This window comes from Ischnura elegans, chromosome 5 (genome assembly GCF_921293095.1).
Source record: "Ischnura elegans chromosome 5, ioIscEleg1.1, whole genome shotgun sequence".
Taxonomy (NCBI): Eukaryota; Metazoa; Arthropoda; class Insecta; order Odonata; family Coenagrionidae; genus Ischnura; species Ischnura elegans.
Window position 1 is genome coordinate 122,707,893 of NC_060250.1, and position 27,130 is coordinate 122,735,022.

The window sequence follows — 27,130 nt, forward strand, 5'->3', positions numbered from 1 at the left end:
AATGATGATATAATGGAATATTCTCATGTTTAGATTTTCCATATTTTTTTATTCTGTCTTTCACAGCTCTCCGAAATGGATGCATTTGATTGGCAGCCTCATAGCAATGACAGTGTTCACTCGATTGGTTCCATGATGGTGGATGAGGATTACATGGACTTCATGAGTGACACTCTTTTTTCTACCATAACATCCAATCAACCATTTGCATTTCCAAATCCAAGGGAAATTGGTGAGTATACCATGATATATATATATGTGCTATTTGTCATATGTTTATCCAAATTGAGTGGGATGATAGAAAATTGAAAGAAAAAAAAATTAGTTTATATGTTTTGGATAATCGTTGTCAAATACTGGAATGAACAGATCACTGAGGTGCCTCTTCTGCTTGAGCTATAAGCTACATGTAGAGTCTGAAATGTTTTTGCTACTATTGCAATGAATTATTTGATAGCCCTCATCTGTTGTATATCTGTCATCATTAAACATTTTTGACTGTTTTATTTTAGTTTTAGAGGTGAGATATTCTTTCATCAATTTCTATTTACATGATAACACAATTCCATTGAAACTGAAAGAATATAGTCATTAATACTTTTACTGTCAAAATTTTCCTATAGTAATTATACTTCTCTTAGTTAAGGGGATAGGGTTATTACGAGCGTTGGCTTCCCATCAATTGACGTTAAGCTGTGGTGCCCTTGGTATCTTTTGTTTAGAGCAGACTAGTGCTAATGCCAGGTTTCTCTCCACCCTTTCTTCCTTACCTTCCCTTTGGCACTACTGACCCGAGTTGTCCATCACCTCCAAACACCTAGGTTAAGTTGAATGTCAAGTTTTTATATTGTTATTGTGAATTTTGATTTTTTTTCTTCTAGCTCGTGGAGCTGGTCTTGCTGACTTCATTCAACCTAGTCTGGTTCAACTCCAACCAAATTTAGACGATTTCATGGACACACTTGAACCATTGCAAGGTAACTAAATATTACAGACTATTTATTATTGTTATGCTTAATTACTACATTAGCTAGTATCAGTCGTGGCTAGCCAGGTGGAGTGAGGGAATTGTCACTTACCTATATTTTGACAATATATGAGAATATCAATGTTATTCATTGATTACCCAGTGAATAGAAGTATGTAGTATCCTTTTGTGCAGTATTTGAATTTAGGGTGTAATGGGAAAGAGGGTGAATACCGCTGTGTGAAGATACTCCAATAGCAATACATACATGCTTTGAGCTAGAGTGAAAGATAATAAGGCTCATTTACTTTCATTTTCAGTTGAAAATGCACTTTTTCTGCTTTTGGTTTCAGTGGTTGACATGTATTTGCATCTCCACTATAAACTCCTCTCCTTAGATCCTCCCTCTAATGGAAGTACTCCGCCCTCTCTTCATCGCATAAGTACACATTTTTTCACGTAATGTGAAAATGGCCATAGAAATATTGCTGCTGAAAATGATACCGATTATTGGCACCATGTATCTTTTTGTAGAATTAGGTACCTTAATTGAAAAAAATCAAAGTGATGAAAAACCCATGATCTTTTTCTTGATGTACATATATATCAATAATAAACTTTAAAACCAATTGATTTACATGCTGCTAAGTTCATAATGACCCGAGTTGCTACACCTGCTGGGTTTTCAGGGATTTTTGTTACTGATCATAATTTAGGAGTCTTTAGTGAGGTAACATGCTTCACAATAAAAGATAATTATCCCATCTTTTTCTTCCCACCTCTACTGGTATAGCAATCAGCTGGGGCCTCAGCTACAAATATGCATCCATATTTCTAAGTGTATTGGCATCTACTTAATCTAGAAAGCAGCTGAGAGTTGCAGCCATTGTAAAAATTGCAGGGAAATACATTTTTGTTAAGTTATAGCAGTAGATTGAACTTAACTCTGCACTCTGGTGCCAAACGCCACCCTTGGGCATAGACAAGGGGGAAGGAAGGGGCAGCCAATGCTGCTTTGCCACAAAGAAAGTCAGGCCAGTGCTTCACTCCCTTCTAACCACCACTGGATGGCATACATTTCTGTACTCTGAAAGTATTGGCTATATTATATTCTACTGGAAATACCCTTAACAGCCTGGAGTTTGCATTGCATGGTAAAAGCTACCACATGAAATCAAATAACCTCTTAAGTCAAATCCTGGTGTACCTAGAGGGAATTGTTGATGTTGCGAGAAATTCCTTGAGAAGATGCTCAAATAGATATGAATCCAAGCAATATTTTTGCCATTTATTTGTACTGTGGTGCCCTACTGAGTGGGACTGGGATGAATTCTAAAAAATTGCATAGAAGAACTCGTGTAGAAGAAAGCAATGAAGTTATTCACTCGGACCTAAAAGTCAGACCAATTCAGTAAAAGAGTTTTGTAGATAGAGGGGCATTTAGATGAGTTGCAGCAAAAAAATCTTATTCAGCCATTGTGTCATAATTTTAAAAGAAAAAAACTCACTTGTTGCCCTCCCAATTTTGTAGCGTTATCATTAGAGATCTCAATCATTTAAGGAGAATGTTTTCCTGTGGGAAGGAATCACTGGCAAGAGTATTTAGCAGCAACTTACCACATGATACCCATGCACATGATCAACAAGCAGCTTGAGATATATTGACACTTGAGACATAATGACATGGGTTTGGGGCGTCATCAACTTATCTGCAAAAGAGCTTAGCTGTTATTTTTTTTTTGTGAATAGCTGGAGAAGTCGGCATAGGATCAAAAAAAGGAAAAATATTATCTTTATTTTTCAAACTCTATCAATAGAAAAAAGTAAGTGAAGGACCCCCTTGGCAGGAGATACAAGAATTTAGATTCAATTAGAAGCAACCAGAGTAAAAATTGTTTTGTATTAAAATTTTTTTAATAAAAAAACTTTGTTAATTTCAGTTGTAGCAATTTCATCAAGTCACGCCTCAAACCATCACTTTTTTTTAAACTGCAAAATGAGTTCAGAAAGCTGGAAACAGGGCAACGAAATGAATAGCAATTTATCAATATCCAGACAGTAGTGTGGTATTAGTTTGTAGGAAGTCAAATGTGATTGGAAAAAAGCAGAAAAAAATGGAAGCAGACGATTTGGGTCAATCTCCGGAAAATGTACATTTTCTACTGGCAAAATTAAAAATGATTAATTTTTGTTTATATAAGAACCAAAATTGTGTAATTACAGTTTGTTAGTCAAACGTCAAACAATCTAATGACGTAGTGGCATTGATCGTTAGTAACATTTACACTTTTTTTTTTCTTTTGTTCTGTCTAAGGACATGATATATATGTCCACGGACATGGCAAAAGAAGAATATTGTGTTTACTCACGAGAAAAAAAATTATTTGTCATTGGACATTCTATTGCTATTCATAGTCCATCATGTAACTTTATTATTAGTAACTATCATTATGTCCCTTACCATCCGTTATGTCCATTGACTGCATATTTCACGAGCATGATGTTCACGGACATGACGATTTCCTCCAAATTAAGTTATAGTTGAGACTGACCTTACTACATTGAACTTGCATCTTGAAGCTTTAATAGACAGTTCAATTGTAATTAGTAAAAGATTTTACATTTACTAATTTTTACTTGTCTACGGACATGACTGATGGTCTGAGCTCTTTCAAAAAACTGAACTAAAATTTTTCTTCCAGCGTTAAAACATTCACTAAACCAAGTATAAACTCAAACAACCCAATATAGCTGACAATATCCTTCTCTGCTCTCTGGTTGTTCAGGGCTACCACCATCACCTTTGATTAATTCCCTTTTTTCCTGTGCATCCACAGGCATCGCTTTTTTTGGGTAGGACAAATGTTTTTATTTTATTTTATGGTAATTATTATGAAATAAAAGCAACCCAAAAAGACTATGTTGGACAAAAAGGCTATTATATTGTTGTAACTTGTTTAATGATAGATTTTATTATAAATTATTTAGTAAAGGTTGTTAACACAATAAACACCTCTTCGAAAATCTATGTGGGACTGTCCATGGACATGACGAATAATAGTCTGTGGATATTAAATTTGGGGAATATCATTTTTTTCTTTACTAATTTGTCACTAAAATGAGTAAAAGGGTACATAATATAATATGCCAGTTTAGTTTTGATTTTTACAGTTTTGTTTTTTTATGGCAGTTCATGGACTTAATTTTGTACTATAATGGGTGAATGACCCATTTGTGCCCTCAATGTGGTTACAGAAATCATTCTCAGAAATGTTGACGCATAATAATAATAATCTTAGGAAACCCATTTGTCTGGTGTGAAGCCTGAAAAACTTAATTATAGTCTTATAAGTTTAGAGTTGATACTTAACTACATAGTTATGGATGGCTTATAGGCAAATGCTCAAACTGTTAGATGATGGTTGTAATTTTTAATATTGAATGATTCAATTTCATAGTCAGAAATAGCATCATTGTAGCCATATTTATTGGCCTTGGAATTGATTAAATTAGAAGTATTTATTGAAATTTAAATTTTGAAATGTATCAAACTGCATTGGCTATGAGCTAATTTTATATAAGAGATGATTATAGTGGCCATTATTTATTATGAATGGATTACACATATTTAATTATGAAATGCTACTTTCTCTCTCTATTCTTTAATCAGTTTTCTGTTATTGTTCCTCTTGTTTTCACTTTAAAATCTAGAGTTGATGCATGATGAGCAACTTCATGGAGTTGTTACTTTCCATATCGTAATCTGTATTTGTCCATCATTGCTCTAACCTTCAGGGTTTTCAGGACAGGTTATGTGTTGTATTTCAAAATTTAAGGGTGTATCTTCTTTTAATCTTCTTACATTTATTCCCCAAATATAGAACTTCTCTACTCAAAACTTCCCTCTGTGCCTGAAGAATCAACAACTGATGATCTTTTCCGCAACACAAATGCATCACAATCTGAACATGGTTTGATGGATGAGTTTGTTGACCTCTCTGTCCTCGGTGTGGGTTCGGCCTCCACGACATCGTCGCTGACTCAAGGCAACCAGCAGATGGAAGTGTCACGGGAGAGGCCTTTTCAGGAGAAGGAGTATCCCGCTGAGGCCATCTCAGGATTTGGTGAGGTCCAAATTGCTGGTGATGGGACCGACAACTTTGGTGCCAACTGCATTCCTCAGGCTACATTTGACGGGCCTGCCAGTATGGGCTCTTCCAGCAGTGGCAGCAACGTGTCTTATCGTCCTGTAGTGCTCCATTCGCCCCGCCACCGCATGCAGCAGAGTCGAAGTGAGGGTACTGCTCGTGATATTATGAAAAACAAAATTATTCGAAGGGTAGGAGGAAATAGTATGAGCTTAAACTCTGGGAACAATATCTCTGGTTATCGGCAACCATCTACATCCTTCACAGGTGACGTTGGTGTAAATGTGTCTGTGGGAGAGGGGAGTTCATCGGGAGCGTGTGCCTCGTCATCGTCGTCTTCACAAAGCAGTTTAACTGGATCGAGTGTTGGCCAGGGAGGCATGCCCATCCAACGAGTGGCTGTGGATGTGTATGAAAGCAAGGAGGGTGTCATAAGGACTACTCCCCTGGCGGACAGTTCAGTCAATATGAAATCTCTTCCAAGAAGAGCCTCTACGCCTGGGGAAAAGGAGGAAATATTTGTGATGCCAAAGGTAATTTCTGGGTTTGGAGTGGGCTCAGTCTTCATGAAACACTTGAGAACAAGTTTTCATTTATGCCTCCTGTGTCAAACTTTTTGCTCGACCATTTGATCTTTTTTTTTTTTTTTTGCTTTTGGGTAATCTTATCTATTACTACTAACTACCCCATAAAAGTGTCAAAAAACGGAAGAAAAAGTCTTCTTTACGTCTTCGTTACAAATAACTATTTTATTCGTCTTCTATATCCCAAGGCCGTAACAACAATCACTTTTTTATATTGGCAACGTAAATAAATAACAAAACAAACATTCATCATCACCTTGAACGTAAAAATGCAAAACCCTACAAATATTAATTTTCACATTACAACACCTCCCCTCGTTCGAGGATGATGGAAAGGAACACAAAAAACATCATGCATAAACAATACGTTGGCAACGCCTATTCGAATGCCACCCAGGCGCTGCTTATTTTGTTAATAACGTATTCTAACACCTCCCCTCGGGATTGACAAAATAATAATTTGAAATATAAATCTCTAAGCACTCCTTAAGATTTAACATCTTACAAAATTCTTTTGTCTTAGTTCCTGACAGTGGCTTTGTCAACATGTCAGCGACATTATCTAACTGGAATGAAACCTCCCCTGTTTTTACCATCTCCCTGATACAATGATACTTCTTGATGTATGACATATAATCATATTTAATAATACTTCTTGATATATGATATAATGACACTTCTCCGCATCTGGTCCACTCAGTGCCTCCTCTGCATCCTCCGGAATGTTGCTATCTGGACCTTCTGCAGCAGGGACAGGTCTTGGGATTCCTCTGTCTCTGAGACCTATGTGGTAGACCACCTTCCGCTACTCCTTCATAGGCAGGCTCATTTTCACAGGCGATGATTACCTCCTCTGGCCCCTGGATGGGTGTCACCTCCTCTGGCTCTCCACCTCTCGCCTCGAGCTCCTCCCAAGTCATCGTCTTCTCCTGCTTTCGTTTTTCCATCTCCAGTTGTTTCAAGGCGTAGTCTTTCTGTGATTGCTCTTCCTTCAGGCGTTTATTCAATACAGCCATCAATTCCATTAATCTGAGCTTTTCAGCCTCAGCAGCCTGCATCATGGCTCTTAAAGCATACTCCGAGGACTTGAAATTTCCGGATCTCATTGCGGCAATTACCAGTGAGTTATCATTTGAGCCTTGAGAAACATTCATGCTATGGAGGGCTTCTTGTAACTTTTCTACCATTATATTTTTCTTCTCCAGTGTATCTTCCAAATTATTGACTTTTGCCTGTTCTTTCATCAGCTGCATCGTTAAATTTTTCTTTTCTTTCCTATGTTCTTCTGCCATTGCCTTCATTTCTAATTCTTTCTCCTTAATAGTACTATCTTTGCTCTTCAAACACTCATTTAGGAATAGTATTTGCTGGTCACCATGCTCTTCCTTGGCCATTACTGTGGACAAACGACGTTTGAAGGCATCCATTTCTGCCTGGTCAGCCGCTGATATTGCCTTACTAACTTCTGCTTTCCTTTTCCAATCGCTGGCCTCTTTCTCTGCCTCCTGAAGCGATGTCTCCAGCTTTTCTACTTCAGCCAACCTCTTCTCCCGGTCCATTGGTTCAAGGTGTGTGTGCCTCTTTGCAAAAGAAACTCTGGAAGCCTTCTTCTGCTCGACTACGATTCTTTCCCCTTCATGGTGCAGGTGTCCCAAACGGTTGTGCCATGTTGTTGCTGCAATTTTACATGCCTTCATACCTTCATGTTCTTCAGCTTTTTTTCTTATTTGTGAAATAGAAGCACTCCCTTCAGTAGTGAGGTAATACAGGAAACCAACGCGATACCCCTGGAACAGAGTAGCTTCTTCGTCGCTAACAGTAGTCTTTCCGTCTCTCCTCACAATGGTCAAGCCCTTCTCTTCTAATTTCCCTTCCGAAATCAAATTGTCTTGGAGGCAAGGAATATATAACACATTAGTTAACTTTATTTTCCATCCACCACATTCATTCGACATCTGGATGGTCACTGATCCTTGACCTTCTATTTTTAGTGATGTACCATCACCCACAGTTACTTCTCCAGAGAGGGGTTTGAAATCAACAAACAAATCTTTCCTAGGGCTCATGTGATCCGATGCTGCTGAATCCAGTATCCATATGCCGTTGTTTGCATGGTTTGGATTTCTTTGCATGCAGAGTACTTTATAGCCTCTTGATACTACTGATGCTGATGACTTCTTCTCTTCTTCATCTTGCTTCTGTATGGCAGGACAAAATCTTGCAGTATGCCCCTCCTTTCCACATGTGAAACAAATGTATCTCCTCCCAATAGGTTTCTTTGGAGCATTTTGTGATTTATTTTCACTGCTTACTTTAGGTATGTTTGGCTTCTTCTTTACCTTGAGAGCCTTGTGTTCTTCTGTCTTCGCGTAATCCTCATTTTTCATTCTCTTCTCTTCTAGCAGGAGTTGGGACTTAACATATTTGGATGTTATGTCTCCTTCATTTGTTCTGTAAATACTTCGTATAAACCCAGCATATTTTTCTCGAGGCAGACCCATGAGGTAGAACGCAGCCAGTGCTCTATCCGGGAGATTAATGCCACACTTAGTAATTTTACGGTTGTAATTCTGGATCTTGCTCATGTACTCCATCATGGAAAGGTCTTCCGTTTTTTCGGTATTTACCATTTCCTTTAGGAACATTATCTCCTGGAACACGTCGTAAGTGGTGCACATGTCTCTTAATGCTTCCCACATATCCTTCGCTAGGTCCAGTCCCACGATATCATCCAAAAATGAATCATCTACGTATTGTATGATAATGGCTCTGGCCTGTTGATTTTGTCGCTGACGGCGCCTAACCTCTTGTGGTGGGAGTTGGCTTTCGTCTTCCATTTCTATCTCGTTTCCATCACTGCCGAATGTTATGTATGGATGGAAACCTTTTACCGCTTCCCAACAATCTTTCTTCATTAAAAAAGCTTCAATTCTTACAGCCCATACATCGTAATTATCGCTGTCGAGTATTGGGATACACGTCTTCTTTTCTTCCGCCATTTTTTATGATTCCGAACTTACAAAGAACAATTATGGGGTTCACTTCTTCTAACCTCAAACGTATTCGCCGTTCACACCATCAAAAGAAAAACTTCGCTTCGCATCAACACTTAGTGCAACTAAGTCTCATAATCTGTCAAAAAACGGAAGAAAAAGTCTTCTTTACGTCTTCGTTACAAATAACTATTTTATTCGTCTTCTATATCCCAAGGCCGTAACAACAATCACTTTTTTATATTGGCAACGTAAATAAATAACAAAACAAACATTCATCATCACCTTGAACGTAAAAATGCAAAACCCTACAAATATTAATTTTCACATTACAACAAAAAGTACCTCAACAGGGGTATTGTGTTAGGGCACCAGCTGTTAAAAAAGAAGAGGATATTGGAGATATTTGGGTACTGAGTCCTATCTAGCAGCATTCATTTAAGTTCTTCATAGTTTAGGGGAAAGATGAATCATGATATTTATCCGTTCGGCAAAATATCTCTGGTATTTCATTAATTCCTCTCGGCCCTAGAAAAAAATGTTCTCTATGTTGTTCTTTGTGCATTTGAACTCGCCCTGCCTAGTGGGACAATGTTTGAACGCTATGGTGTCTCATATTTTCTGACTTAAGAACTTGCGAGCTCTCACCCCCCAATTTTGTTCCAATGCCTGTAAAACATACTGATGCAAAATTTTTATGAGACAGGAGAATTCCTACCCATGCCTAATGGAACACGTAGTTGCACAAAATACATGCCAAACTTTTCTGTGCTCAGTCAGGCTCGGGCCTGCTGGTTCAGAAATTCTGCGCAGCAATTAGTTTATCTGTAACCCTTCATTGTATCAACTCTTATTTGGCTAGTTACTTCAGTATAGTAATTATAAATTTTCACAGGGAAAGAACATTGAATTGAGAATTGAGTAAAAAAGGCAATAAAACAAGAACAAAATGCAATAAAACATTATAAAGTGAGAGAATATTTTTAGTGTTTGGAAGAAAATACTTTCAGCCAGTAAGTACTTTTCATTTGATTTATGAGATTGTTTATTTATTATGTTAATGTTAATGAACTAAGTCAAATGTATTCTAAGGGATTGTGGGAAGTAATTGCCTTGGTGCTTGTTTGGACAAAACTGTAATAAACATAAAATAGAAGAAGATCCTAGACTGTGCCGGAAAAGGCTTTCCCAAAAAGGTCTGAAAACTAAAATTATATCAGACAAATGGTTTTTTTAATGGATGAGGACATTCATATCGCTCTTTATTTTTGCAAATCATCTTTATAGTTTGCTTCTATTTATTCTCATGCTGTATTGATTACGAAAAATCCTATCCATAGTGTTGAGTACCCTTTCTATATCTTCTTTCATCCCCGCGATCATAGTAATATCATCTGCATAATACAGCATATTGATCCTCTGTCCGTCAGTCTGTTGTCAGTTGTTTTGTGAACTTTGCCTATAGCTTCCTGGATTTAAGCATTGAGTATAAGGAGGAGAAAGAAGCACATTCTATTCTTACGCCTTTTCTAACTTTTGTATCTTGGCTTTGATGAAAATTCCTTATCAAAGCCATTTCATTCTTATTTAAGCTGGATATCTCCCACGTCTTTATATTTTAGTATTATTTTCTTCAGCACTCTGAATATTTCTCTCCATTTAACATTGTTGAATGCCTTTTCCAGGTCAATTAAGGCAGTTTTACTTCTCTGCATTTGTTTTTGAATGAGATGTCTCAATCCTAGAATTGCCTCTTATGTTCCTGATCCTCTTCTAAATCCAAACTGATCTTCACCCAGCATGTCCTCCATCTTTCCCTCAATTCTCCTAGGGATTATTTTTATGAGGATTTTCGTTGCATATGATATTAAGCCTAAGGCACAGTACTGCTTGCATTTTGTAGCTACCCCCTTTTTTAGTAAATGAACCATGATGCACTTGTAGAAGTTGTTTGGTATCTTTCCTGTGTTATATAAGGACTTAATCATTTTATTACCTGTAATCATAACCTTCTTAATTACAATTACAGAGCATAAAAAATAAAATATGGTATATTTTCCAAATATGGGTACAACATGATAAAAATAATTCAATTTCATTGATGTTTTCTAAATCCCGGAGAATAGGCGACCTTGCCTTTTTACTTTGGTTGTTCCATCTGACCGACAATTTACATTAGAAGCACTATGTTCTCGTCCACACCATCAGGAAAAGTAAAGAAAGACTGTTTCAAGGAAAATTTATTTCCATGGATTTGCAGATAAAATTCACTTGTATTTTGGGAAACCCCAGAAAGTTCACATTTTCATACGTGATCACTTCTATCAAATGACGAAATGAAATTGCCCTCATCCCCTTGCCAAGAAGTTTCTCTCGCCTAAGAAATGTCTAATTCATTGACTGATGAGTTATTCACACCAATAGGATTCCACAGGTCAACAACAATTTTTTCCCTCAAGATTTTTTTTCATGCAGGTGCATCAACGTGAGATGTCTGTAGAAATTTCAGGAAGCAAGCTCGTGGGTTTGAGTTCTGCTTGGGTTGGTTGCTGTTATCCAGAGTATGGGGGTTCATGAACATCTACTATTGGTTGTTGAATTCGCCTACGTATGTGCTGTTTTCAGGGGTGGTGGAGAGAAATGAAAATAAAAATACTGCCCCGAATTCTGGAATACATTGAAGAATTGAAGTTTAATTATATTTGCACCTTGCCTCAAGAGAACTATCCCATTTTAGAGATTTAATGCGATAAAATCTTCAGCAAATCAGAGTTTATGTTGTTTTTTTCTCTTGCTTGTGGCTAGTATCATGGGAAGCCCCGAGGGCGTTGGAGAAGTGGTTCCTCTCTGGTGACGAGCAGTAATTCCTCAGGAATGAGTCAGCAAACCTCATCTCAACTAGTTTCTGTAGCCAGTGATCCATCTCTCTCCACCATGAGTCCAAGTGCCTTGCTCACGCAGCTTCTCACCACCAGTAAGTTATCCATGACTTTGATTCTTTTGAAATGCTGAAACTATAACTTAGACTGATCATTTTATCAGCAATTTTTGCTTTGTTTCCTGTGTCACACTTTCTATGCATGTTTGCCGCAATTTCATTGAAAAAACAGTAATTTTTGGGTCTGGTAGGAATGTGATTCTTGTGGTGGCTTGCTGGCTTCCCTCCCTGTGGTTCGGGGTTCAAATCTCCGAGTTGGCAGAAATTTTTAATAGACTGCCTGGTACCTGCTTGAGTGCTTTGTGGAAGGCACTTCAAGTGCAGTACTCCACCTGTCGCATGGGATGGTAAGCCGTGGTCCCCTTAGCACCTCTTGTTTACAGCAGGCTAATGCAGATATGTACCGGGTTTCTCTCCGCCCTTTCCTCCCTACCCTTCTCTCACGGCATCAATGACCTCAGCTGTCGATGGCCTCCTCCAGCTGTGTATTTAGCATACCACCACACCTTGAGTTGGGTGAGGGTGGGAAAGGGAGCAGACTGGAGGGTCAGAAAGTATTTAAGGGATTGGAAAGAGTAGAGAGTGGCAGGTAATCTAAGGAATGGTTGATCAAAGAACGGCTAAATGAGGGTATACTGCTTTTAAGATAAACTTTTACCAAAGTCACAAAATTGAGAAGGGTACACAACCCAGTTTTAAGCACTATCTTCAGGACCTGTTCTTACTCTTTTTAATTTTAAGATTTTAGTGCAAGTTTTAGCTAAATAGGTATCCATGATGTGATTAAAATGGATTTTCAAAAAGCAATTATAGCTATCATATAATTTTTATAGAATAAAAATGCTTTGGTGAAGTCAAGGAACATTTATGCATGTGTCAAAATTATCCAATAAGCAATAAATACCAGTGATTTGATTCTTAGGCTTCATCAACCTGTGCGTCCTGCACTCTGGAAAATCGGGGAAATCACGTGGAATTTTCATTAGAAATATCTGCAAAATATTGATTTTTTCCGAAATTCTTTGTATTGTTAATTCATTAGACAGTAACAGAAGCAATATTCTTTTACTGGCAAGTTCATAATTTAAATTGATTTCATGTTATCACATTTTATATTCCTGTATCTCCGAAAATTGGATACAATATTTTCAACTTATCCAAGTAATTTGTTCTTAGTGGTGTATTATCAGTATAACAGTGGCATAAAGAATATACCATTCTGGCCAAGTTGCAAAGTCAAATTTCCATACTGTTGGTTTGTTTTTTGGCATTCTTTCCATTTCCGGAAATACACATTTTTTGGAATGTTTGGAGTCTGGAATTTTCATATCCTTTTGTCCACCCTTGACTGTAATCCTGTGAAAAGGTCAATTCCTTTTTTTAACCAAGCCATTGATTCTTTTATATCAATGCTCTAGATGCCAAAGTCTAGCCTCATTATAATCTTGATCGAGAGTGCTAAGATGATATTATGCGAATGGCCATCACTGATTCAAAACCTCTTCCAGGTGGAAATTTATTTGGCTTCTTTTTCGGGAGAGTGTTGTTCTCGAGTGCTAACTCTTCCTCTCCTGCTCTGATAGGAACACACCCTGCTGGAGGTGATAATAACCCATCGACGAGTAGTGCTCCTCGCCAAATAGCTCCTCACGTGGTCGGCATGAGCCAACCCCCAAGCAGCCAAGCAACGACCTCAACGCCTGCCAGCAGTAACACCTCCGTGACCACCACTCCCGTCCCAATCCTTCCCATGCCCGTTCAGCGTCCCGCTCCGCCCCACACAAGGATAGGCCCTCCCACCACAACGGCTTTGCTCATCACGACCCCCATCACCATGGCAGCTGGCATCGAGACTGCAGTGCCCTCTGCAAATGCTTCCCTGAGGAGTGAGGCTCCTCCTGTCCAGAGACAGGTGAGTGTGAACGTCATGTCAGGATGATGTCACTTCAACCAATCTTGCTTAAAATAATAATAATAATAATAATAATTTATTGTTCGCAGATTTTTACATCCGATATGAACATTTTTAACTCACACGTGCAAGCTCAACATAGGTATTAATTAGTGCTTTCATTTTAGGATAAAAAAGGAAAAGGGGAAAAGAAATTTCAGACTATCTTGCATCATTCCACACCTAATCAACATTAGTTCGTCCCTCAGGGTCAAAGATTTTTATGAAAATTATTTTATTCACCTGGAATTAAATTGATCATTAGTTCAATTAGTTATGCTCTTGGGTATTGATAAAATTCAACTTGATGACTGGATGATTTTTTTTGTCATCACTTATTTTTGCTAACATCTGCTGAATTATGTTAGAGTTACGATTTTGGATCTGAGAAAATGACCCCGCTCTTGGAAACAAGTGTGCAAGCTAAGTCCAGGCTCACCATCACAGTCAGGGCAGATATTTACATGTAACAGCTTTTTGCCATCTCTCGGTGTAGCACATTCTACATCTTTATATTGTAACAAAATCTCAGTGTAAACCTTCATTTGTTCTATATTGTAAATAAAATAAGGCATTCAAGTTATGATTTTTGCAAAATCGATATTGAAGGAACAAAAACTTGCTCTGACCTCACAGGCCCTGTTCGCTTGGGTTATGTGTAAGCATGATATTGACAGCATGACAATGTAAATAGCAAGTTTGTACTTGATGATGAAACACGATTTTAAAAAAATTGATTTCAAGGAGCAAAATTGTGCTCTGACCTCACAGGCCCTGTTTGCTTGGATTATGTTTCCTTTTCTTATTGACAGCATGACAAGGCAATAATAAGTTCCTGACAGCAAAACGTTTAAGATTCTGATTTTATTAATATTTATCTTTCATTTCCACGAAGCAGTTTGCCTTCAATGCCTTCTTACTTGCACAAATTTTATGGCATCACATACTGTCAGAGCTTTCCATAATGTATACAATAACACAATTGCATTAGGTTCTTCATATTTGCAACTCAAGGCACTAAATACCATAACTAATGCTCGAAGTTAAAGTAAACAAAGCTTTCAGTTGCTAGCAGTGAGGTGTAGCAGAGTGAAGTTACATAACTAAATGAGGAAGATGGCCACCATGCATATCAGTGCAATATAGACTGTTTGACTGTTGCTGCTACCAAACAATCATAGAGGCATGTTTCTAACTCTGAAGGTATTGACTCATACCAATTTTTTTCTTCTTGGTCACCAATCTTTTCCTTCATGGTAAATGTTGAGTTCAATAAATAAGGAAGAGGCAACATTGTAAGGCAACCTCAGGCTTTTTTCAAATTCAAATATTTTTCCCCTGAATTCTAGTGTCTCAATCATTTTTACCACAACCTTACCATTATCTCTTGCTCCTCAGAATGGATGCAGTATGAAGGAATCATTACGATTGATTTATTGAAAAACGCAAAAGAATAGTATGTAGAAGAAAAATGAAAACAAGATGTGCAGAACTGTTTTCATAAAGTGAATTAATATTCTCAGGTTTCCTTGGCAAATCCTCGTTTATGCAGATTCCTGTGCGATAGATTAGCTAATGTAGTAATGATAGTGTTGGAATACCAAAGTGGATATTCCATGAAAGGAAGTTTTTAATTTGACCCAGGTTTCAATGCTGCAACATCATCTTCAAAGTGTGAATGGTATTTAGCGTGGGTAATTTAATAATATATCGGATGAAGGTGTGAGGAAATGAGATGAAATAAAAAGCAAATGGCAAAGATTGGAGGGTGAGATGGCAGGGATGGGGAGGAGGGGAGAGGGGGAAGTGTGGGAGGGGGCAGTGGGAAGGAGAGGAGACATGTGATGCATGGAAAAAGCAAACAAGGCGACACGGACACATGGGTGAGAGCGGGGTGGTGCAGGGATTTTAAAATTGCAATGTGGCATAGAACAGAAGCATTCTAAAACTCATCATGGTCCTCTTCTCTCCCTCTCGCTCTGGTGAAATTTGGGGCTGTCGTCACCTAAGGTCATTGGTGATTTGGCAGTGGGGGAGAGCGTCCTCTAGGCAGGCTTTGATTGGCACGTGAGCCAATCTAAGGAGGGTTCTTCCGAGGGAAGGCGTGGGGTCATGATGATAAGTTTTAATGCATGGCTCATAGTGGGGCGCTCTTTGGATTGTTGACGCTGTCCTTGAAAACAATGTTTTAAAGAAGTGGGGAATTTGAAATGATAGATGGATGTTGAGTGAGGAAACATGGGAATTTTTACATTAGAGGATCTATACTTTCTCCAAGGGATCTTCCCTTTTACGTGTGTTTATGGGGTGCTTTATTTTTTAAATGGGAATTGTGGCTGCTGCCTCTATATTATGTTTGGTCCTCGTGGATATTGAGCTCCCTTGGGTGATGCACTTTCTTTGCTCATTGAATCTTGTGCTGAAATCTTTTCCTGTCTGCCCTTTATGTTGCCATGTGTATTTATTTGCCGTAAAAATTATTTTTATGGTAAATTGCACTTAGTTATTCCTAATTTGGACAGATTCCACATCATCTCGCTAGAATCTTTGGGTTCCACTTAATGGTAAGGATAAGTTTTTCACTTGGAAGCATTTACGTTTTATTTTTTTTTTGAACAAACTTTTGTTTCTATTCAATTTTCAACTGTGATTGGTGAATTTAAGTGTCAGTATTAGTAGTGTCCTTAATCAATGAGTCGTCCTCCTCCTGTGGGCTAGGTGGTGAGCCCAATGGTGTTGGAAAGTCCCGAGTCCCCAGGGGAAGGGGCTGGACAAAGGGGAAGTGAGTTTTCGTCACCTGCTCAATCTCCGTCACCGGGACGGCAGTCGGAAGGCAACACGGGGGGACCTCTGTCTCCCCCTCGACCATTTCGGCCCAAGACAGACACTGAACGAGTGCATTACAAGGTTGTCACAGTTAAATATCTATTTAATGACTGCATTTGAAGTAGAATTTGTTAATTAGATTACAGTTTGTTCTCTCCTGAGAAAGACCTCTGCTTGCAGCACTTGCTAATTACCCCTGTACGTGAGTTTTACTAAGTTTTCACTAGGAATTGAAATATTTATAATTTTGATGCATAATGTTAAATAATCCATAAGTACTCTTTCTTAGATTTTTGGCATGAGCTTTGATGGTTGTGGCTGTTGTTTTTTTTGCATGCTTTGCTGGATCCCATTTGGCTTAGAAGTACCCTGTGTGTGTGTTGCTTAATACTAATGTCAATAAAACTTGGAAAATTGCTTTATCAGTGGGAATATTTTGAGACACTTTTGGGGAAACCACTTGAAGGCCATTAAGCATTTCTTGTTTTTTTTCAAAATTTGTATCAAAAAATATCTGACGAGATGGCCACTTTATTACTGGTAACACGTCTTTGCCTGAATTGCACTCACTAATTTATCAGCTACGCGATCCTTTTAGTGCCAGCATGTGTTGCCTGGTTTTTACGAAGAATGCCATGGCTTTTTTTGACTGATTTGTGCGATTTTACTTATAATTTTATAAAAATTCTATTGTGAATGTATTGAAGCTAATTCATTTTTAATTACTCTTCCAATACTTATGTCATTAATTAAAAAGTTCACTCATGCTCTAATATCTTCTGCACTACTTGGGAATAATGTTTCATTGTAAAATCAATTCAAAAACACCGGTCTATCTGGGCCGCTGGAATTTTTCTCATATATACCAATGGATAAGCAGGCTGGCACTTAAAGGGTTGAGAACCAAGATCCATGGCTTGATTTTCAGTCGAGCGGTATTTTCTCCCATGGAATATATTGTGAATTTCACCACATTTAATGTGGCAGGCTAGAAATTTATCATTCTCCACAAACTCATTTTTACTCAATTAGCTATTTTTTCTGGAGAAAATGGTACAATTTTATAGTAGAAAGGGTGTAGGTCAAATTCTATAAGTTGCATCTGCCTTTATTGGTGATTCATTGTAATTTAGTGATTCTAAAATGAAAATTTTATGACTACAGGCAGAAAACCCTTGTTCGAATTGGGAACGATTAAAAAAAAAAAAAGAATGAAGCCGTAGTCTTTAGCTCTAGTATTTGATGGGTGGATGGTGAGGTAAATTGTAGCATGATAGTTAAGCTACTATGTACTTAATGTATTTTTCTCTTCCACATGTTCTAATTTGCTAGGATTTTTGCTGTCTACATCCATTGAGATTTTGTGCTCAATGTTTGTCACCTCAATTCTGAAGTAAAGGCATTATTTTCCTTCTCTTATACATCTTCTCTGTGTTTAATAGTGTGTTGCTGAAAGATCTTTCTATGAAAAAATCCTTTTAGAAGTTCATTAGTCAATTCTGTTCCATCTTTGTATACCTTTGTGCAATGAAAATAAATATGTACCGTAAGTTGGGGCGAGTTCGGACACTTTTTTTACATATAAATGCGATTTACGCATCGAAAAACTTGTCAAAATGCGTGAAAATCGAAATTTAAAATCCTTAATCCTTTGAAAATACTAAGCAAATGAATCATAAGATATTGTCTTAGATTTAACTTCGAAAAATGATCAATAACACCATTCGAACAAGCCTCACGTTTTGGGGCGAGTTCGGACGCATGCGAGTTGTTAGCGTTAATGTTGTTGTGAACGAAATATTTTTCTTAAAACATGTTAATTTATTAAAAATATTACTTTCTACTTATCTTGGTGATGTTAAACGGCAACTATGAGCTTTTATTTTTATTTTACTATCAGCAAATTTGTTGAAATTGAAAAGCGAATCGCATATCTCGCGAGTGTTGCATTGATAGATGTGGACTAACATATGGTGGCATTTCGCGTCAATTTTATACATTAAATACAGACGGAGTTTTAATTTAACTCTTTGGTATGAAATAAGTATCATTGAAACAAGAAATTTCTTTAGGTTAAACTCTCAATCGAACCAAATAGCTCAGGTTAAATTCCGAGGCCTCGAAATGGTTGTCGATGAAAACGGAAATGAAAAAATTTACAATAATATCAATTTTTCACCAGTTTTAATAATGAATTTTTAATGACAATCAGATACAAAATTTGACATATTAATCGACATCATTAGCATCACTTAAAGAACTAAAAACGAAGCGGCCCCTTCGCAAGTCCCTTGGCGGAGCAAGCTGACGAACAATTTGCGATTTTCCCACTATGCACTCGTCAGCAACATCTGGAAACCTGAAATAAGTTTCCTTCGCTGTATTTTTTTTTTCGAAGGCACTGCACAAGGATTTTTTTGTTGGAGCAGACTTCAATCACTTTCCCTACAAACAGCCTATCTCGTTTATTGGTCCCAAATTTTAATAACACGAACGAATTTTCTGTGAGAGAGCCGGGAATTTCAAAATCGACTTCATTGTTGACATGCGATGCCAAAACCTCATCAACAGACAGATTTTTCTCTGAGGAAATGTCAACCACATCATCACAAACAGATTCATTTTTAATTTCAGCACTCACACTTTTTCCTGCTTCAACATTTAGTTTCTTCCCCCGCGATTTTCTACCCTCTGGTGTTTCTGCGCGGGATGATGCTAACATCTCCAGAAATGCGTTGGACCAAGCATTGGAGGCTGCGTCAGAATTTTCCTTTGGATTTAAAGAGGGGACTTTACTAATGACTCGACTTTTGTCGAATGGAAAAATTCCCGTGGCTCTAAACCCTGCACAAATATTGGGAGACAATGAAGATACCATGGACTCAAAGGCAGACTTTAATAACCTGGGGAACTCACTTTTCGGAAGAACGCCACGATTTTTGCGCTTCCACTGGTCTAAACATTTTCGCCATGCAATTTTGAGAGGTCTAAAAAAAGCTACATCGAGGGGCTGGCATAAATGGGTCGAATTAGGTGGAAGCATGACAAAGTCTATTCCCATTTCTTCACACTTCCTAATTACTTCCACCGAGAGGTGACTCGATAGATTGTCCCCAATCATAACTTTCGGCCCCTGCCTGTTTTTGAAGAATGGCACGCACGTCGTGGTGAACCAGTCTTCGAAGGTTGTGATGTCAAACCATCCACTAATATTCCTATTGAACCTCGATCCCTCAATGCCGCCTTCTACCCAGGTAGGATACAAGTGAACGGCTTTATATACCGTGTATGGGGGTAAAAGTTCCCCGCTCGCTGATGCGGCGATCATTACAGAAACACTCGTTTTGCTGGTGACCTTAATCACTGACGGATGTTTCTCCCCCCTCTTAACAATCACCCGGGACTTTCCAGGATCGTCACTGAAATTAGTCTCATCGTAGTTGACAATATTTTCCGGAGGAACACCATTTAAAACCACCTCTAAATTATTAAAGTATTTTTCCAGAACTTCCCTTGTCACTGCTGCGCGGTCTCTCTTAATGTTCTCTCCCAAACGCACGGTGAGTTCCCGCCGTCTTGACAAGAAACCACGAACCCATTCCATTCCCGGAAAGTTGTCTTTAAAAACTTTTTCTTTTCGTCCCATCCTGTTCAGGTATTCCCGAACGACTAACCTTAAGTCTATTGCTCGCAAGGGAATGCCCCACTCGGCACATTTGAGAATCCCTTGCGCTAGCTGGTCCTCTTCCTTGGCGGATAAAACCGTTTGTCCTCCAGATTTCTTTGGGTGTTTATCCTTCAATATGTCGTGAACTGTGGATTTTGGCACTCCAAACTCCTTGCAGGCCCCCCGAAGACTCATTCTTCCAGATTTCACAGCCTCAACAGCCTTCTCAATTTGTTGGTTGTCGTGTCCGTGTGAGCGCCGGCCTCCAACGACCCTTGCGTAATTTCTCACCATTCTGCCCTCGGAGCTAGGTGCATGAAATCAAATAACGCGCTCTAATAAATAGAGTATTCGAAATATATACACGAAATTTTTCACACTTAATGAGAAATAGCACAGCTTTTGGAGGAATTGAGTATTATTACATTCAGCAGTACTTACCAAAGAGGAGAGATGTTTCTTTTCGCCGGTAAGATTTTTCACTCTAATGTTGCGCTGCAAACTAATCGGATGAACTGTGACCAAAAGCGACAGATCCATCGCTTTTATACGTAATATGATACATTGTACCTTTCTTTGTCTTAAAGCCATGATTACAGTGTATTACAAAGCGAAAGTCGGAAGGAAATACAATGTAAGCATCAGCCGGCGCGATCGTCCGGACTCGCCCCGCGTGTCCGAACTCGCCCCAACTTACGGTAGTAAGTTGTAGCATCTTAAATGCAGTATTTTCTCTTGTTTTCTTGGTGTATAGCATTTTGGAAGGTTGTTCAGGTTTTCTATTGGTCAATGATGACATGGCTGCCGACATTTCTGAAACCAAGTTTTTTTTTATCCTCAAAGATGATGTCAGGTGTGTGTGGTTGTTTGTTATTTATAGTCTTCTCTTGAGGATGATCTGAGTGGGCCACAAGAGGCACAAACCAGCCAATCAGAGAAGACTGTATGACTGAGAGTTACTATGTATTTGGCATAGATGTGACATCAGCTCTGTGGATGGATACCAAATAGCTTTCCAAAACGTCAGCAGCCATCATGTCATCATTGATCTGTTGCAAAACCAGAATAACCTACCTTGTAGCATGTTGGATTCAGCGGTATATTTAAATGTTACAGCATATGATATGAAATGTGCTTTTACTATCAGTCTACGTATTACATGTTAAATCATTATGAATATCTTTATATTTTTAAATGAAGTAGGACTGAAATCTATCATAGTTACCCATTTAAATTTTGGATACCTAACTCATTGTATTATTGTTTTTCTTATGAATTGCTGCTAATTTTGTGACAGATGAGATGATATTTTAATGAGCAGTGGTGGGCAATCCTCTGCTGTGGTTTGGAATGGCTATCAGTGGATAGAAGTTTGATTTTGTCTCTTGCTTGTAGGATTTGGTGACCTGATTTAGATTAGTCTACCCAAAAAATCCTTTGCAGATTAGTTTTTCCTCTTGATAGATGCAGATGTTTGTACATGTCTGTTTATGCTCTTAGGGAGGGATCAGGTATTTAGTACACCTTTTTGGCCGTTGTTGACCCCCTACCCCCCATGTTAGTAAACATAAGAATTTATCAAACCCCTCCCACCATTTGTTTACGTAAGATTTGTAGCCTTCTTTTATTTTATTATTATTATTATAGAATAAAGAAACCAAATAATTCTAACTAATTTTGAAATATGTCTTTAGAAATGTAACATTATTACACCGTTAAGAGATCCATTAAGTACTTAGCAGTATTTTCTTCTTAACCCTTTCGAGACGGCGGAGTTTTCGTCTTAGCATGACTGCTGTACTGAGCCCCAAGAGTCTCTTCTTTTTCGTGGTACGGAGCATTTTTGGAGGGCATTCGTTAAGAAGGGTCTCGCTGAACCTTTTTCGACCCCTTCACGTAGGGACTTCGCATTATCTCGGACTCCGAGAGTAGTTGTGCTCCCTCCTTTCCGGGTTTACGACCATACCTGCAGAATTGGTTTGCGGTCAACTTATGTATTGCTTATATGTATTTAGCAAATGGATAATTGTTGCTTTCACGTAAATTGCAGACGTTGAATTGAATTCCTCATTTTTATCTGAGCATTGTCAAATTTCAAACGAAGTTCTAAGGCCATTATTAACGCATTTAATGCAGCAACAATTTCCATGTTTATGTTTATACATAAATCGAGATATAAGTTAAAATTTATCATAGAAATTCATTTAAAAATTGTAAACTCTGCTCAAAAGACATTTAATTCAATTCTTAGTTTATTTTTCTTGAGAAATGAACGAATATTTATTTCGAAACCGGACTGGATAAACAATTGAATGTCCACTGTCCTTTACCGCTAAGAGGGGTTATAAAGGATGAGGGGTCCGGGTACTTGCTCCCGGATTCCAAGGGTTAATCCTTAACCCCGCAGGGTTGGGTCCCGAGACAAAGACGTTGTAAACCCGCGACCTTCCTGAAAGGGGGAGAGCTAGAAAACGTATGTATATACTGCTTTCGTTCTCCTGGCTAGCAAAATCTCACACGTAAATATACGGCCGCCGTCTCCCAGGTCAGGAAACGTCCACACGTATATATGTATACGTGTATAGTAGGGAAAAGATTAATTTAATTAGTGAAGTTTGAATTTATCAAGTATTATTATTAGTACATACAGTGAAACCTCTGAAGATCAAACTTGTGTAGAAAATATGTCCTCCCTACGATGAAAAAATAATTATATTGAGATTTTCCTCCCAAGACAACAATACATATTCATTCTCTGCAGAACAAACCTCTTTACTGCAAAAAATTCTGTGGAACAAAAGAATTTTTTTGTCTCAAGTTGATTTTCTAACTATTTGAAACGAAATAATTATTTTTACTTATGTTTATATTAATCCTCTTCATCAGTGATGTGAATTGCGATAGAACTAGTTGGTAATGCTAGCAGAAGAAGACTGTAGAAGCTTGCGTTGTTCAAGTGCGTATTTTATTTTATCGTCACCACTTGTGCTAACAGAATAAGACTTTGGAAGCTTGTGTTGTTCAAGTGCATATTTTATTTTATCGTCATCACAAAGCCCAGATTTTTTCTAATTATGGAATAGGCTCATGCAAATAATTACCCAAATCTTTGAATTTCTACTCATCACTAAGAATATTTAAATGAACTTTTAGCAAAAGTTGATTGAATCTACTTAGTGGCTCTTCTTTATTGGCATTCTTCCAATAATACAGCATCAGGACCTTCGGCTCGAAAACCAAATGATTTGTCTTCATGTAATGTTTTGCTCTCCCACCCGACTCCAGATAATTTTTTGCACCGGATTCGATCTAATGATCATCCCTAAATCACGAGGGACTTCCTTATCTTTCACATCTTGAATTTAACTTCAAAGATCATGTGACACAAGGTATTCTCTGAGGGTAGCTATTCGATGTTTCATTGGAATGTTTTTCATTGAAGGCTTATGCACCTTTCAACTCTCGCAGTGGGCAACCTATTGTTAGCTTAATATTTATCGACTTTCGCTTTTCAAAAGAGGAGAGCCGTTATTTATTGTGCAGTTCTACATAAGTAGTTGCATAGTGGTCTGATTCAGGGGAACTATTTTGTGAGAATGGCCATCATCGATGGCTTTTGCCCCTTTCAAGTGTACTCTCGATGAGCAGTCTATTGTTAGCTAAATGTTTACCCAGTCCGCTACTCTCCATTTTTTAAGAGGAGGCTCAATGTTATTCTGCATTTCACAGGAATATCCTTTATTTAATCCATTTCTAGGTTAGTTTCCACGGAACAATGGTGGAAGAACCAAGGAAATATTTCGGCTGAAATAGTATGTTGTAAACTCTGGCAGCATAGCATTGGCAAAATTACTGAACACCTGAAGCACTGAAAAACTTTCACATTTACTCCAGTTATGTATGTAAAAGATAAAAGCTTTCCACATCACTGAGTCAATAGCATATCATAAATTATTACATATCAGTCAATAATCCCCTTAGTTATCTTTTTCGTACGTTGTGATTGGTCACCCTTTATACAGCAAATACCTCTGTACAAGAAAATTTTTTTGTGGTCCCAAGAAATTTGTTATAAAGAGGTTTGACTGTATGATTAACCTTCTATATTATCGATGTACTCTATGTAATGTGTAAGAAATTTGAGTGTAAAGCCAAGCGATGGCTGTACTTTACCACGACTCCCATCTTCAGTAGAGATTGTCTTCCCTACCACCCTTAAAACAGATTACAACATACATGAACTACCCCTTACTGAACATTCTATGGATCCATTCTTTTTTTTCCTTAGGTATTCATCATTTTTATTGTTTCTGCTCCTTATTGAAATATTTTCATCAGACCTTGTGACCAACTTTCTAAAATAACTTTAGATGACCTTGCAGTGGTCAGTGTTTGACTATTTTTGTGTGTGAAAGTATTTTAAAATTCTTTATTGCACATCATTATCGTCGTGCTCATGCCTGGTACAATAATGCAAATCATGTCATACATCTCTCCCAGGGGTTCCATGTTAAAATTCTCTTCCAAAATAGCAGAAGCCTTTGAGTTTTGTGTAAGAATTTCTTTTTAAAGCCATTTTTTTAACGAATAAAATTTAGGTATCATAACAGATTGAATAATGAACTAATGTCCTGTGAGTTACAATTGGGGTTAACCGTATTGCTTCTCTAGATAAATTTTAACTTTTGGAAGGGACTTTGATGTGAAGGAAACCAAATGAAATTTAAAGGCAAAGCATACACCTCCATAAGAATGTAACCTTTAAAGAATTTAAGGCATTTAAGTAAATTATCCATAGGACAGTTCAATTCCTCTGTAGTAAGCTCATAATTTATTTTTCTTGTGATCTGTGGGTTAATAATTACTGATGGTCTTATTTTTTTTTGCTTGAACCAAAAGGGAAAATAAGCCTTCATAGGCTGTTGATATTTCTTTTGATACTTGATTTTTGATGATATTTGCTAATTTTGGCTGTTGATATTTCATTGATATTTCTTTTGTGTATGTTTCTTTTCCTGGAAGGAATAATCTAATTTCTTCAAATTGTCTCTTTATAGGAGCACCGTCGTGTTTGTCATATCAATGCTGAGCAGAAGCGGAGATGTAACATTAAAAATGGATTTGATATGCTCCATTCCCTCATTCCACAGCTCAGTCAAAACCCGAACACCAAGGTGAGTGACATGCTATTATTTATTATCTTCAAACTCTGATTTATGTTATAATCTGACTCACTTATCATATGGATCATTTTGACATTGGAAAGCATTGTCGTTTGCTACCACTGCCCGCATGATTGTTTTCACGTGCTGTTTCTAATGTTTTATTGACGACACCATCCAAATTTGGTAGTAATATATCATAGTTCCTTTGTTTTCTACCAGTATGTGGGGAAGGTATTTTTTTCAATTATATCATATGTCAGGGTGGAACTATACCTCATACAGGCGGTCCTCGGCTTTTGTACAATTCACGCTTTCGTACATTCCAAATTGACACATTTTACTTGACATTCGTATGCTAAATTCGGACTTTCAAACGTTTGTCTGTAATTTTTTGAAATTCCGGCAATGTTTGCTGCGTATCCCAACTGTTTCGTTCAGCAATACATGTGGACAATAAAAATGTTTACGATCGCAGTGGCGACTTTAATCAAGGTGATTTCTTTTTTAGAGAGACACTGACTGCTCTAGGCTTCTTCATTAAGAGAAGAAGAAAGCTGTAGTTCAGCCTTCATTGGAGATATTTTCCAAAAAGTTGACTAGACGCCATCACACAGCTTTCAATAAAATTAATAAATAAAAGTGCTTCTTTCTGATAGTGTTTTTCCGTTTGAGTGCTATTTAATTCATGCACTACATTTAAACCTTCAGCAATGATATTGTAAGGAATATTGGAATTCGGTATGTCTTTTTTGAATAACATGTGAAATATACGCAATCCTGAAATATGATGTGATGAGATGTCACCCTCCGAGGAAAACAAGATGTAAAAATGTAAAGGTATCAACAGTGAGGGTTCAATAGTTGCATTTTTTTAATGCTTCTTGATATGACTTTTTATTAATGATGGACATTATAAGTGGAATGTCAACTTAAACACCGAGAGGAAGTTTCAATTGGTACCTGCAACGGAATTCTTGTCTTTTTAACTTTTATTCACATTTTCTGCGTATTTTTGAAATACATTATGTAATGTGAGGAATTTTATTAATTTATTATTGAACATTGGTTAATAAAAGTAAAATCCGTGCAAAAAATTAGGTTTTAGTATGTATATTTCACTCTTTTGGAACGTTACCCCTAATTTTGTAGCATGGAACTCAATGGTTCGACTTTCATGCATGTTTTCAGGAATGCATTGTGTGCAAAAGTCATGGACCGCTTGTATAGTCATCATTGAACTTTAAGTTGATCCCGCTCCAATTTTCAGAAAGAATGCACAAATGCCATCAGTTCCTTTTCATTGTTATTCCAACCCAAGGATACAAATAGGCTCACACAGATGAACCCATTGATGCCTCGTGTCTTTGGTCTACCAAAACCTACGAATTAAACATCGCCGTACGACCTGTGGTTTCAAATGAATTGGTTCTAACCACCTTTTAGCTCAATGACAGGGCATAATTATACTCCAGTATAGAAATTTCTTCTGTAAGTATTGTGTGAAAAACTCTGCTGAATTGGCCAATATACTATCCCCAAAAATTCTACCACAGAAATGCATTCTTATTTCCTTCAATGAGTGCCATTTGTTTACAAGTGTCCTCACAAAAGAAGCAAGGAATTTTGTGGAAATTGCCCTCATTAAGGCTGGTTTTCCCTCCCTATCACAAGTGAATATAATCAATCAAATAGCAGCCCACAAAGGATACCGCCTCACTCTCATTGGCAACCTTTACCTCAGCTAATTCTGCAAACGAGCCAGGAAAAACATTTTCCCTACCTTTCATGCAAAAAAGATAGTCGCCAAATGGCATAGAATACAATTCTTGGGAAGTATTTCTAATAGTATTACTAAATATTTTTCCAACAGGTAAATTCAAACCAGTACATT

At 37.6% G+C, this 27,130-nt stretch overlaps 1 protein-coding gene across 4 annotated transcripts in view; it reads left to right on the top strand.

Annotated features, from left to right (window-relative positions):
• Window positions 1-27,130, top strand: part of LOC124159504 (carbohydrate-responsive element-binding protein) — a 117,909-nt gene that overhangs the window by 81,410 nt on the left and 9,369 nt on the right. For 3 of the 4 annotated variants that reach the window (XM_046535356.1, XM_046535358.1, XM_046535355.1), the window contains exons 5-11: window positions 67-232; window positions 882-977; window positions 4,849-5,648; window positions 11,498-11,666; window positions 13,214-13,542; window positions 16,300-16,488; window positions 25,132-25,248. In XM_046535356.1, the coding sequence (XP_046391312.1) occupies window positions 67-232; window positions 882-977; window positions 4,849-5,648; window positions 11,498-11,666; window positions 13,214-13,542; window positions 16,300-16,488; window positions 25,132-25,248 (1,866 nt within the window). The remainder of the gene's footprint in view (window positions 1-66; window positions 233-881; window positions 978-4,848; window positions 5,649-11,497; window positions 11,667-13,213; window positions 13,543-16,299; window positions 16,489-25,131; window positions 25,249-27,130) is intronic. The other variant, XM_046535357.1, reaches the window with a different exon arrangement.